Source organism: Camelina sativa, chromosome 16 (genome assembly GCF_000633955.1).
Source record: "Camelina sativa cultivar DH55 chromosome 16, Cs, whole genome shotgun sequence".
NCBI lineage: Eukaryota > Viridiplantae > Streptophyta > Magnoliopsida > Brassicales > Brassicaceae > Camelina > Camelina sativa.
The window spans coordinates 11,237,737-11,251,903 of NC_025700.1; the positions used below are offsets into that span (position 1 = coordinate 11,237,737).

Genomic DNA, 14,167 nt, shown 5'->3' on the forward strand with positions numbered 1-14,167 from the left:
GGTTGGGTTTTGGTTAAGAGAAGAAAACCGATTCGAAGGATTTATAATATGTAGTCGGTTATCGGTTTGTCGGTTTGGTCGGTTTGGTTCACCCTAACCTATTGGTTAACCAATTTTAACCGAATTACCCGCGTTACCCAAAATTACCCAACCCGACCCGACCCGAATTACCCAAATTATCCAAACTACCCAAAAATAACCGAAATTACCCAAATTTACCCGAAAATAACCAAATTTTTTGACGCGATTTAACATAAATAATCAAACTAACCAAATAATTAAAAATTTTGGTTAGTTTCGGTAGCCAAAATTAATAACCGAAAAATCCGATACCCAAACCGACCCGACCCGTTATTTAATTCGGTTATTTTCGATAATACTTCTCAGATTCCAAACTACCCGACTATCCGAATTACCCGACCCGAAGTATCCGACCCGACCCGAATTCGTAGGCCTACCTACAACCAAATCAAGCCAAACAATCTGTCCTATAGGAGTAAAAATGTGGCTAACCCACAGGACCAAGTCTATCCACCAAAACAAGCACAGCAGCAGCACAATTATGTACCTAAACAGCATAACCAAGGTTACTTGGCTTAAATGTGTCCCCCACCAGGGTTTCAGACCACCCAAGCCCAGGAACCTGACTTAAGAACATTGACGCAGCAGCTGTTGCTTAACCAATTCACCAGATAGATGGAACCCTCAAAGAAGTTTGCTGAGATCAACCAGAGGATAGATTCTACCTATAATTACCTGAACATCAAGTTTGAGAGCCTTAACTCAAAGGTTAAATTCATGGAGAGCAATATAGCTTCAACTTCAGCTCCAAAGCCTGATCAACTACCTGGAAAAGCAATTCAAAACCCAAGGGAGTTTACTTCCAAGGCTATCTTTGTCATAGAGGATGATGTCACGACAGTGAGGAACAAGATGGGGAGGATATTCAACAAGTGTCAGCTCAGAATGAAGCAAGAGATCATACAGAAAAGACACACGGCAATGCACTCGACTCAGCACACGATAGAGCACTCGATCGAGTGCCTGATCGAGTCACTGGTCGAGTGGCCCCTACCGAGTCTAAGCCCACCAAGTACATTTCTCCAGCATACAAACCACCTCTGCCATTCATAGGACGTTTCAAAGAACAAATGATTAGGAAGCTCAAGGAAAAGATTGAGAAGCAAGAACTGATGGCCATTCAACATAAAGTGACTGTTGAGGAGAAGAAAGAGGACAGAAGACCAGCTTTGGAGCAGTATGAACCATATTCTCTCTATAAAGGCATGTTACTTATCATATCAAAGCAGAAGGCCAAGAATCAAGCCAAGAAGGATCTAGAAGACATGGGAACAGCTGTGATTCCAACCAAGCTTGAGGATCCAGGCTCATTCAACCTACCATACTCATTGAACTATATGCACTTCAACAAGTGTTTATGTGACCTTGGAGCTTATGTGAGTGTTATGCCCTTCTCAATATCACAAAAGCTAGGATATGAGGAATTCAAGCAAAGCAACCTCTACATCAGTCTTGTTGATGGCTCTAGGAAGGATGTGATGGGTAAACTGGAAAGCTTTCTAGTGAAAATAGGTAAGGCAAGGATACCAACTTACTTCATCATCATTGAGATGGAACAAGAACCTGATGATCCTATGATACTTGGAAGACCATTCTTGGCCACATCTGGAGCAGTGATAGATGTTAGAAAGGGTATAACCAGTCTGGACATTGCTGATGGGTTGACTATGAGGTTTGACATCAAGAATGCAACAAACCAACCCACCATTGGAGGCCAACCTTTTGTTATAGAGGGTAAAGCTGGTGATGAATCACTAAAGAAAGAAATGGACTATGAGGCCAAGGTTTCAAACAATGAGGTAGCTGTTCAAAACTTCAAGACTTCAGTTCAAGAGTTGACTGATTTGGTGAAGGATCTCCAAGTGAAACTCAACAAGAAGTCTGTTAAGAAAGCAAGGCCAAGGCTCAAGATAAAGAATAAGCAAGGTTCAAGTGTATTGACAGTTTTGACCAAGAACAAGGTTCATGGTGATCAAATTGAACCAGGGGGGACCTCATCACCACTCTGGTCTCCAAACCAAGACTGAAAAGGCACCAAACGTCAAGCTTAGTGACTATAAACAAGCTCACAAGGGAGGAAGTCCCTAAGGTATCTTTGTATATAAGTTTAATTTCCTTGTGTTTTTTATGTTTTTCTTTCATGTTTGTTTTTGGTAGGCTTTTACATGGGTTTACAAGTGGTACTAAGCAGTTTTGGACTTGTGGAGAAAATATTTTAAAGGCCACTCGACCAGCCCATGAGATGCACACGATCGAGTGATGTTCAAGCCCAGGCCCACTCGATCGATTGGAGGGAAAAAGAAGTTGAAATTAAAAATTCTGGTAAACACTCGACCACATGGGGTCGAGTGGCAGCAAAAGTGAGTCAAAGATTCCAAATTCAAATTTTCAATGGTATACACGCTCCACCCTTATCTCTTTGTCCCCTCCACTTCTTTATAAGGACATGAATTCGAGCATAGGCACCCACACTCTCTCATTTGCATAAATACTTTCATTCTAGCTAAAAACTTCTCTTTGCTCTCATTTCTGGCTCAAGGCTTAATTTTCTTTGTTTTCTGGGTACTAACCTACTAATATCAAGCTTTGAGTCTATTCTTTTCATAGTTTCCAATCACAGTGTCTTCACAAGCTAAAGAGACACCAGAACAAGCTGCTATCCGCCGAGCTGAGGCCAAGAATTCCGCTGAAGACTTCATAGATCACCGTGATGCAACTCTATTGTCAAGAGGAGAAGCAGGTGGAAGAAATCGACCATGCAGTTGAGGAGGCAAACGACCGAGTGCTGGTTCGAGCAGGGGGTCGAGTGCTTACACAGAGAAGAGAAAGCAGCCTGTTGAAGTGGACTTAGAAGAAACTGAGAGTGATAAGGAAACTGAAAGTGAAGAAGAGATGGAGGTTGACAATTAGGAGTACAGAAGGGGCATGGCAAGTGGGAAGAGGCCAGCAGCTGAAGTTCATCAAGAAAAAAGTGGAGATGAAGAAGAATCTGGTACCTTAACACCACCTCAGCTCTATGAAGCTTTAATGACCATGAAGTTTCAAGGGACCAGATATCCTCACAAGGAGACTATAGAGGAGCTTGGTATTGTTGATGATTTAAAGCTTCTCTTTGAAATCTGCAGCTTAACCAAGTTCATGGGCATGAACATGGAGGGATATCAAAAAGAGAGTTGTTAGTTCATATTCACTGTTCAAAGGTACTACTTCACTGATAGGATTGATCCAGAGAGAGGAACTGGTTTCATCACCTTCACCATCAAGGGCAAACACTATGAGATGTCACTTTTGGAGTTAGCTTCAATTTATGGGTTTGAAACTGGAACTGACTGCAACATGGTGATGTCAAAGAAAGAATTGTACTCCATTTGGCACACTATTGGTGATGACAAGACATACTATTCATCCACAACCAAGAGCTCCAAGATCAAAAGCCCAGTTCTAAGGTACTTTCACAAAGCTCTAGCTAACACCATTTTTGCAAGAAAAGAAACTGGGAACTTGAATGAAGGGGAGCTCAAGATGGTAGATATGGCTCTCTATGGTATCATGGACAAGACAAGAGATGGGATCACAATTTGTGAGAGTAGTGTGCAAACAAACCTTTTCATGGTCCTCATTGACCAAATGACTTACTACAGAAGCTGGGTTAGCAAGCTATACAAGAGGGGCTCAACTGGAGTCCTAACCAATGGAGGCATCATCACTCCAATCCTTGTGGCTGCTAAAGTTCCACTAACTTGTTCAACTTTGACCACCAAAAAAAAATTTGAAATTTGTTCACAAAAACAAAATTTGAAATTTTTTCACAACAATCATTAAAAAACAGACTGTTCATGTAGTTTGCATTGCATATTAGGATCTTGTTAGTGTGTTTCATGTAGGGCTGTCTCATATTTGCATTAGGGATCAATGATGAGTTTAGCCTTGTTAACTTGTTTAAATTCACTAAACTAGGATCAATGTCCAAGTTAATAGTACTTTGATGCTAGTTGAGTGGTTAGAAACATAAGATTGAACCAATTCTAGAATTCCTATATTGCATTCTGTCTAAACTGAAGCATGTTGTGATTTGAAGTCATTTCCTATTTATAAGAACCTAATTTTGATTTTTAAATATCAGTTTGTGCATTGCTTTAAACTCATAGATACTTTATACATATTTGGATCATCTTTCCCCTTTTTACCACTCTTGTTGATCCAAGTAGCTAATTTCATCATTGAATCAGTTCTCCCCACCCATAACCAACCTTTCTTTCAAGCCATGTTTATTCTTGTGTGTGTGAGGCCTATTTTGGGATTGAGCTTGGTAGAAGTGTTAGGTTTGAACTGACAAGAATAAAACCTTGCGTAGTTCTAGTTTGCATTTTTCAAACTAGATTTTTTCAAACTAGATAGGACTATGAGGTTTAAATTCTGGGTTTGGGACTTCGTGTGTTTGAAAAATAAAAGAAAAGAGGGAAAAGATAAAGAAAAGGGTAAATTCTTTAGGATAGAAGTGTTTTAAAGCAAATTTAAACTCTAAGTGAAAGAATGGAGTCGTATAAAGGGTGTAAATAAGGTTCTGGTCAAAGAAAGGAATGATAAATTACGACTTGGGAAACAAGTAAGAAAGAGAACCTTAGCATTTAAGAAAGAAACTTCCATTCCACTAGAGATACAAAGTAAGAAACCTCTCCTAAGACTTAAAAACAGAAAAGAGAAAAAGGGTTAAAGAGAATAAATGAAGTTAAAGGGTAGAACTAGGACATTATGGGATTAGAATGATAGGAACAAACAATTTGGGTACCTTTGGTTAGACACGGTTCTGTTCTTATATGTGTCTAAGTGATCTTACCTTTAGCCTTCTTATAAAGCTCAATCCACTTTTTGTGAGAGAAACCTTGTTATTGATAAGCCCCACTCAAAAGAGAGACCATTTTGTCTCTAAACCCTTATTACCAAGCCAAATGAGTTTAAACATTGCATAACCTGATTCATGTTCTTGTTTAATGAATGTTAAAGGAAATGACATATTTGAATGCATGTGGAAGACTAAGGTTAGAATCAGTTAAGGTTGTGAAAGGCTTGTCTAAAATCTTTAAGTATAGCTCATTCACCTTGCATCATAGTACTAGTAACTTGCACATTGATTCTAGCTAGTCTATTAACATGTTTAAGGTTCTGAGATCCCACCTTCAAACCTCTCTTCCTTCTTATGTCTTGCTTGTTTGCTTGAGGGCAAGCAAAGAATAAGTTTGGGGGAGTTGATATGTATTTATTTTACCATGTTTAACCATGGTTTATTCACAACTTTTACATGCTTTATTAGCTTGTTTTGTTACTTTCATGTAGTTTAAGGACTGTTTGTGCATTAGAGTAGGATTTGCATTGGATTTGCATTGTTTCTTGTTTGAATAGGTGAATTGGACTCAATGAGCATGGAAATAGCATTTGAGGTGAGAGAGGAGTGCAACCAGTGAAGCGGATAGGAGTTGAATCAAGAAGAAGACCAACAAAGCATGAAGCACTCGACTATCACTCCTAATGCACTCGACCATCTGCTACTCTAGCACTCGACCGTGTGCAACTCGTGGACTCAACCGTTGGGAAGCAGAGGAATGGACCACTCGACCACAGCCACTCGACCGCTTATGGTCGAGCACATCGAGCCGCCTCTCTATTTTATCAGCTAGCCAAATAAGGGCTACCTTCCTCACTATACATATCTCTTGTACCTCATGGCCTCCCATAACTCTCTCTAAAAATATTTGTAGCTACCAAAAACCTAGTTCTTATGCTATAAGGGTTTTTTAGCTTTTATTTATCATTTGCTTCTTTTGATTTACTGTTTTTCTCAGATTTTGATATCTTGTAAGTCTCATAACTTTCTGGGTATTGAGAATCTGAGTTTGTTTCTTTATATTAAGTTGTTGTTCATCATCTCATCTTTCTTATCATGTCTGTTTCATCATTTTCTGGGTTTAAGTTTATTATCATCATGATTTTTTCATATGAGTAGTGAGCTATGATTCTGGAGATGGATTAGGCTGGTTTAGGGATGTGGTTGTTAGACTAGTTATGCTTGTTTGATTATATATCTCTTATGGGTTAGATATGCTCTATGTTTTTCTTATATCTGATAGGGTAAGAATAGATCATAAGCTTCCTTGCATCACATCAATGTTAGGGTTGTTAGATAAAGCTAATACTGGAGATTACTTTGTCTATCCTAAAAGATTAGTTGTCTATGGTGGTTTTTGACAAATAATGAACCTGAATCTTAATGCTTGTTTAGTATGGTTTCACCAATGAGAGTTGGGTTAGGATGTTACTAAACCTGATTGTTATTATCATGAGAGTGGATGAGCAAGGGTCATTGTCTAGAGATAGCTCATATTTGATTGAGATTTGTTAACTAGCTTAGATAGCCACAATTTGAACACCAGCCCATGAATCTATCTCTAGAAGCCTACTTTGTTATCTGATTGTTTATTATCGCATCTTATCTTTCTTATTTGCATTTGTTTCTGTTTTAAGTTGTTTAAATTGCTTTTGTTCTTCGTATTAACCTACTCGACCTAGCTACTCGACCATACACACAGTGGATTGCTTGATCGAACACCTTCGGTTTGTTCATTTGCTTTCTGTTTCATTTTAGTTTTCATATTGTTTCTTTATTGTTCTATTTATTGCTTTTGTCTAAGTCATTATTCTTGTTATTTTACATTCAGCACTGTTTACATTCTGCATTTTACATTATTGTCTTAGGGTTGTTAGAAATCAATCATCATCATAATTGGCTTAACTTGGATCATTGTTCACATCCCGATTGCATACACATCACACACTTTATGGATTGTCATCTCTTATACTACAACTGCATAAGAGAATTGATACCTCTTGCATCCCATTGATCATCACTGCTAATGTTTGTTTGATCCTGCATCATTCATTCACACATACACCCACCCAAAAAAAATATAAGTTTCACTATACTAATTGCAAAGTTCCTCTTATTTTACAGCTTTTTGTATGCAACCCCAAATAGCGGTTTAAAGAGAAAGCAGAGAGGATCTTCTTTCATTTCTCCTCGGAGAAACATAAACCATATCTTCAAAGAAGTCTTCTATAATAGACGTGAGGTCTCAGGTGGGAAGGTTTTGGAGGTTTGTGGTTGATGTGGTTCAGTTTCGTTGTGTTGTGGTTGTACATGTTGTTATCGGGAAGAAGGGAAGAGAAGAAGATAGAGAAAACCATGAGAAGAGGAGAGAGAAGTGACGTTCCAGAGGTGGTGGAAACCATTGATGGATCTGGTTAATCATTTTGGGGTTGTGAGAAGTCTTAATGGTGGTGTACGAGCAAGGTTGGAGTAAAAGAAGGTGGAGAAAAGAGGAATAAAGATATAAAGGCAGTGTGGAGGAGCCAAATTTGGAGACTCACTGGCGCTAGATATGAGTCTTTCCAGAAAAATGAAGATACCAGCCTTAACCAACAAGCCAAGAGTCCATAGCAACTAACGGAGCTTCAATAGGAACTCAACTCAATGAGTTATATGTGTGTTACTTCATGGCCAAGTTATTATTGGAACATGGTGCAATTTATGCTAAGTATGGAATAGGAACAGTTCCGAGATGGGTTATTGTGGGCATTGCAGGCTAGATAATCAACGTTGGGATTGCATTTCTAACGGTTAGTTATTGTTATATATGTATGTTTCCGAGACAAATTGGCATAGAACAAACAATGACAAGTTGTCTTGTTGGTTGGGCAAAGGAGCTTGGTTTGAGCTGAAACATTGTAGGAGCTTCCATGGATTATGGAGTTAGTTCTTGGTTGATAGAGGACCAAGTTCGAGCTCAAGAGTGTGGGTTAAAGGTAAGATGGTGAATCAAATGGTTCATCGGAGAAGCGTTTTCATGGCGTGAATTAATAAGTACTCTAGCTCATTTCATTTGTTACTCAGTCGTTAAGAATGGTTGGTTGTACGACTAAGCAACAAGATGAGATGGTGTTTGGTAAAGTTTGTTCAGAAGGTGAAGTCCAGGGACTTGATCGAGCGGACCACGAGGTGGTTCCGTGGAGGAGAAATTAGAGTCTGCGAACGGTCGAAGTGCTTTTTAAGCTATGTACGTTCGTGAGATTGTGGTTTTGCTGCGTAGGATTGACTGTGGTTAGTTGCTAGGTAAGTGCCTGTTTGTTGAAGATTTTTTTTTGTAGGGCATTAAATCAGAGCCAACCGTCTTGTCGAAATTATAGCTCTCATGAAATCGTTTTCTGTATGTTATGTGGGAAGATTGGAAATCCGGATCAAGGTGTTTTAACATAGCTATAGATATGATCAATCTAAACATATATGAGATTTCGTGTTTATATATGAGATTTCACGTATACGATTTGTTGACAGTCTACGATAATTAGTGTTTGCTTTACGATATGTTGCGTATGAAAAGAAAAAGAAAAATCAATAAATTCTATTAGGCTTTTCATTACCTATGCTCTCTATTCATAAATTTGACGTGGGCCTCCCTTTCCAAACTTCTTTTATCCAAAGAAAAGAAGATGGTCTTTCGTTTCTTTTAAAGATCGTAAGCAAATCTTATGTTTTTCTTCACTTAACAAAAAAATCGATCTAATTTCAATATAGCCATAATAATCAAGTTTGATTCAATTGAGTTTGAGAAAAAAAGTGTTGTATCACTTTTATTCCACGGACAGAGAAAATGAAGCACGTCTAATTACAATGTGTTACTCTATTCCACATACCCATTAAAAATCAATAGAAGTATCTAGAACGTCCTGCTTGATCTATATCCCTTTTGAATATTTCTTATTTTGTTGCTTAGCAGTTAGGCATTTAGATTGGAAAACAACTGTGTGATATGTACGTGTTCAATTAAGTCAGTCGTTATGGAATTTTTTTTTTTTTTTGTTCGCTAAATCGCTTAGTAGCTTTATTTGTTCAAAAATACGCTTGATAAGTAACAGGATTGTTCCAATCAATCCGTTTCAAAAATGATTTAATAAAAGAATCATATAAACATGAATGGCTAAAAACATGTACTAAAAATATTATTGTTGTATTAAAATATGTATTAAAAATCTGCAAAAATATTTCTATAGGATATGAGCTTCAAATGCTTCATTTATTGAATAAACTATATACTACTTATCTTTATCATTTCAGTATATGGATTTTCTGAATGAGTATATTACTAAATCGTAAGACTAGTCAAAAAGTGGATGGCTCCATTAACTGTTCTAGCGTAACTATTCTTAGAAGTATTTGGTTTTACTATTTTAGTCTATACTCTCTGATATTTGAATGCTCAGGTAACGTTTTCAAAATTGGAGATTTGATTGTAGTTAAACTTTATCATTCGCAAATTTATTATCGATAAAATAGAGCTTGTAAGTAGGCCCCGAAATGTGGAAAACATTGTAATGAAAATACAATTATAGTTTTATAAGACGACGCAATGTATATATATAATAATAGAAAAAAAAATATATGAAAACGATATAAGCCAAACGTACTTATTATGAATATTAATTGGAGAGGAGGGGTGTTACCATCCATATGGTGTGAATTCTATGATTTTTGGACCCATTTGATATAAACGAAGGAAGAAGACAAAGAAAATGAAGACATGAATAGTTTATTTTAAGAGTTGATAAGAAAAATGTTTAAATAAAAAGGAATGGTTATCGTTTGAAAATGGGTACGAGTAAATAGTGTTGCAGACTCTGCTCCAACAGTAATTACAACAATGCAATATGCAACCACGACCCACTTGCTTCTATTCATTTCCCATTCTTGCTCTCTCTCCAAATTGACTAATGTTTTAAATGTTATATATGATGATGATAACACCATTCCTTCTCTTTGCACGCTTCTTCGTTAGGTCAGGTTGTACGTAAAAAGTGATGACCTATATCAGTTTTAAACCGCAGAGACCAATAAGTTTCAATTCAGATTACTTAATGGAGTGCTTAAACCGCATATAACTTTTGCTTTTTTATCTTGACATTTACCAAGAATGGAGAAGTAAGTGAAAACAGAAAGTATAAAACAGTTTTGACAATCGCTTACACCAAATTTTTAGTACATAAGGTAAAAAGTACACATTTATTGTATAGTGGTTGTAATGGTTTAATTTGGCTCTATTGGTTGAGAAGATATATAAAAAAGTACTGTAATTACTAAGAGATACCATATTAATTTAAAATGTAATCATGAGCTTGAATAAGTAATACTAGAAGGATGTATCATTGTTATATTTTCTATAGATCGCCAATTAAAAACAGGTGTTCATTTCTTATAGTAACATTTTCTAAGGATTTATCTTAAGATAATTAAAATGCAACAAAATACAGAACTATATCTATACATAGTATTGTGTCTTGAGAATGTAACTTCAATTATTAACACCGAAATGTCTAGAAACGTAAAGCATCTAAGAAACGGTGCCTCTGTCCCTAACCCAAATACCCAAATACTCAACGGTTCAATACAAAACTCTGATAAATGTTTTTTTTTTCTTTTTTTGGTCAAATATTGTTTTCTTTTTTTTGTTCCTTTAAATGCATAAAAGAAGAATACTATAACCTAATATTATAGTAGGTTACTAATTTCAAGTACCCTAATCTTATTTGTTAGTAATATTGGGTTAAAACTCCAAAAAAACAAAGTAGGTATATCATTATATAAACAAGTTTGATAGTATGTCTCCTAATTTTTGTCCCATAGAGGAAACTTAATAGATATATATTGAAGAAAGACAGAGTCCGTGATTACTCATAACACTCTCTTTCTATCTCTATACATATCGACACACCATAAAAGTTGTTCTTTCTCTCCGTCTCCTTAGCCTCTGCATCTGGGTGATTTTCTCTTTCTATCTCCCTACACCTTAGGGAGGTACTGATCCTAAAAACTCATCATCTTTCTATGCCTTCCTCTTTTCTTTCACTTATTTTTTTCATTTCTTTTTCTTTTTTGTTTCTTCCATACTCTGCGCAAAACTAGCGAGTCGAAAAAAAAATAAAGACACTTGCATGAGCATGATATAATATTATAATATATTTTGTAATTAGAGAAAGAGAGAGAAGAGAAGAGAAGAGAAGAAGGTGGCAGTAGATTCCTGTGGCTTTTTTGTATAAAGAAACATGAAAAAATGGGTTTGACCGAAGAAACTTGAGGACGGTAACTTCATTATCAACTTTTCTTATTGTATAGTATCATTAATTTACTTTTGTATTTGATATCTTTTATTTTGTCAACCGTATCATATTGTAATGTGATGCGTATTACTAGAGAGTATAATAATGGTAATAACAAAATGCTTTGTTACTGTATGTAAATCCCTAGACAAAAAGAATAAGAATAAAAAGAGCAAAATTCTTCATCCCAAGATCCATCAGGAGAGTCAGAGTCAGACCCCATCTCTCATTTCCCATCTCTCCTTGTCACATTTATTTCCTTCTTCTTCTTTTTTTTTTTCTTTTACTGTTCTACTATATGCATAATATTTTGAAATTTAATACTTCATTATAATCATACATTTATTGTTATTATTGTTGTTAGAGTCTATGCTAGGGTCCAAGGGTTCATCCAAGATTCCCTCTTCTTTTCATTAGGAACTCTTAACTTCTTCACATGGAAATCAATTACCTCTAGTACCAAATCCTATTACTATTGAAGGTATGTTTATACTCTATGGTCAATTTTTTATTTAGTAGAAACGTTAATTAGTACTAGTCTTATCATATTTATGAGCTCATTTTCTAAAATACTAATATAATAAGAATTTTTAAGCACAAGATGAGCTTTGCCCATCGAGAGCCTCAAAACCCAAAAGTCTCTTCTTCACGAGATCCAATCTTTTGCTTTTTAGTAATTAATTACATCTTCTTCCTTCTCCTCTCTCTTCTTCTTCGTCCCCTCTCTCATACCTACCTATAAGCAACACAAAGAACACCATTTTATACCATCTGTTTTATTCCTTATGTTTCGTTAATCCATCCATACGCATTCCAACTATACGGTGCAAATTCAATTTCTTCCTCTCTTTAACTTGTTTGTTTCTTTATAATGATTTTTAATTCCTCAGGTTATGTCTAGACTGGTCTAGTTACCAAAATTTGACTAGCAATCATATAGCTACAAGTTCCTCTATATTATAGGTAGCTACACATATCTCTAAGTCTGAAATGATATCTTTATATCTTCCAATCATATACTATACTCCCTCTATCTCATAAAGATTGATGTTTTGGGATATTATTTTGTTACACAAAGATTGATATTTTGTAAATTTCAAGAAGTAATCATTAAAAATATTCAAAATTTTGAATTGTTATTGGTTTAAAATTAAATAATATCTCTTTAGTCAAAGAAAAAAATATATTTAAACTCAGTAATCATTATTTTCTTAAAATATGTAAAAAGTTCTAAACATCAATCTTTACGAGACGAGAAAGAGTATATCTGAATGCATACCTTTATGTTTAACTTTAGAAAAGCACCTTCTTGTTACTCATTTTTTCCTCTATTTGCTTTCAACAGTTGACGAGAAGGTTGGATCAGTGCATATAATTAATTTTTATATATATATATATATAAGAATTACATATATACAACTCCATGTGTGTGTACTGTGTATGTGCATATATATTGAACTTACCAAATATCTTTAATACTATACTAATTGCAAAGTTCCTCTTATTTTACAGCTTTTTGTATACAACCCCAAATAGCAGCTTAAAGAGAAAGAAGAGAGGATCTACTTTTATTTCTCCTCAGAGAAACAGAAACCATATCTTCAAAGAAGTCTTCTTTAATTTTTGTCGCAGGTAAGCTTTCCTTATTTTAGAGATTGAAACCAGTTCTCTAATTTATATTTCTTTCTTTATTTAGCTTATAACTTATTTCATATATATAAATTATAAAAAACAGAAAAAATCTCCAAAATCACATCATTTCGAAATTTTGATTTCCTAATATCCTTTTTTCCTTTGTAAATTCATTCTTCTACCTCCAAAAAAAAATAAATTCAAAAACCCTCATTGTTTTTTTCAATTCAACGGCGGCTTTGTGTAGGGAGAGGGAAAAGAAAGAAAATTGAAACACTCTCATTTTAATGGCATCTTCATCAACAAACTCACCATGCGCCGCCTGCAAATTTCTTCGGCGAAAATGTCAGCCGGAATGCGTATTCGCACCATATTTCCCACCGGACCAGCCACAAAAGTTCGCAAACGTTCACAAAGTGTTTGGAGCAAGCAACGTCACTAAGCTCCTTAACGAGCTTCACCCTTCACAACGTGAAGACGCAGTGAACTCTTTGGCCTATGAAGCCGACATGCGTCTCCGTGACCCTGTCTACGGCTGCGTTGGAGTCATCTCTCTCCTCCAACATCAGCTACGTCAGCTTCAGATAGATCTCAGCTGTGCTAAATCAGAGCTCTCGAAGTACCAAAGCCTTGGTATCCTAGCCGCCACTCATCAGAGTCTAGGTATCAACTTACTCGCCGGAGCAGCCGATGGAACAGCTACCGCCGCCGTGAGAGACCACTACCACCACCACCAGTTTTTTCCTAGAGAACAGATGTTTGGTGGCTTGGATGTTCCGGCCGGTAACAACTACGACGGTGGGATTCTGGCCATTGGACAGATCACTCAGTTTCAGCAGCCGAGAGCCGCCGCCGGAGAGGACGGTCGCCGTACTGTTGATCCTTCTTGAGAATTTAGGGTTTTGGTGGTTCATCGTCGATCGCTTGCTTGGTGTTAATGAAATTATAATTAAAAAAAGAAATATATTTGATGTGGAAAACCAAAATATTTTAAACGTCTCTCTTGATGACATTAATTTATGTATTATTATTATTATTATTATTATTATTATTATTATTATTATTATTATTATTATGATGATGATGATGATGATGATGATGATGATAGTCCCTTTTGTATTTCTTTCAAATTTTATGGATTTATTTCTCTTAATTTATATCTTCATATGTATTTCCAGCAAGAAATATAGATCTAACATCACTTAATATTGAGGTGATTTTTAATCAATACTAGTGAATGTTACACTATAAT

At 35.9% G+C, this 14,167-nt stretch overlaps 2 protein-coding genes across 5 annotated transcripts; both read left to right on the top strand.

Annotated features, from left to right (window-relative positions):
- On the top strand, window positions 697-2,108 carry LOC104753568. Its single transcript, XM_010475800.1, has 2 exons — window positions 697-955; window positions 1,018-2,108. Exons 1-2 carry the CDS (start codon window positions 697-699, stop codon window positions 2,106-2,108), a joined length of 1,350 nt encoding a protein of 449 aa, XP_010474102.1.
- On the top strand, window positions 10,832-13,917 carry LOC104750351 (LOB domain-containing protein 6-like). 4 transcript variants are annotated; one of them, XM_010472138.1, is made up of 4 exons: window positions 10,832-10,981; window positions 11,158-11,266; window positions 12,796-12,915; window positions 13,163-13,917. In XM_010472138.1, exon 4 carries the CDS (start codon window positions 13,203-13,205, stop codon window positions 13,803-13,805), a length of 603 nt encoding a protein of 200 aa, XP_010470440.1. In that variant the 5' UTR covers window positions 10,832-10,981; window positions 11,158-11,266; window positions 12,796-12,915; window positions 13,163-13,202; the 3' UTR covers window positions 13,806-13,917. The 4 variants fall into 4 exon arrangements, with proteins under 4 accessions (XP_010470440.1, XP_019093515.1, XP_010470441.1 ...); XM_019237970.1 differs by lacking the exons at window positions 10,832-10,981; window positions 11,158-11,266 and adding an exon at window positions 11,649-11,764; XM_010472139.2 differs by lacking the exons at window positions 10,832-10,981; window positions 11,158-11,266 and adding an exon at window positions 11,860-12,107.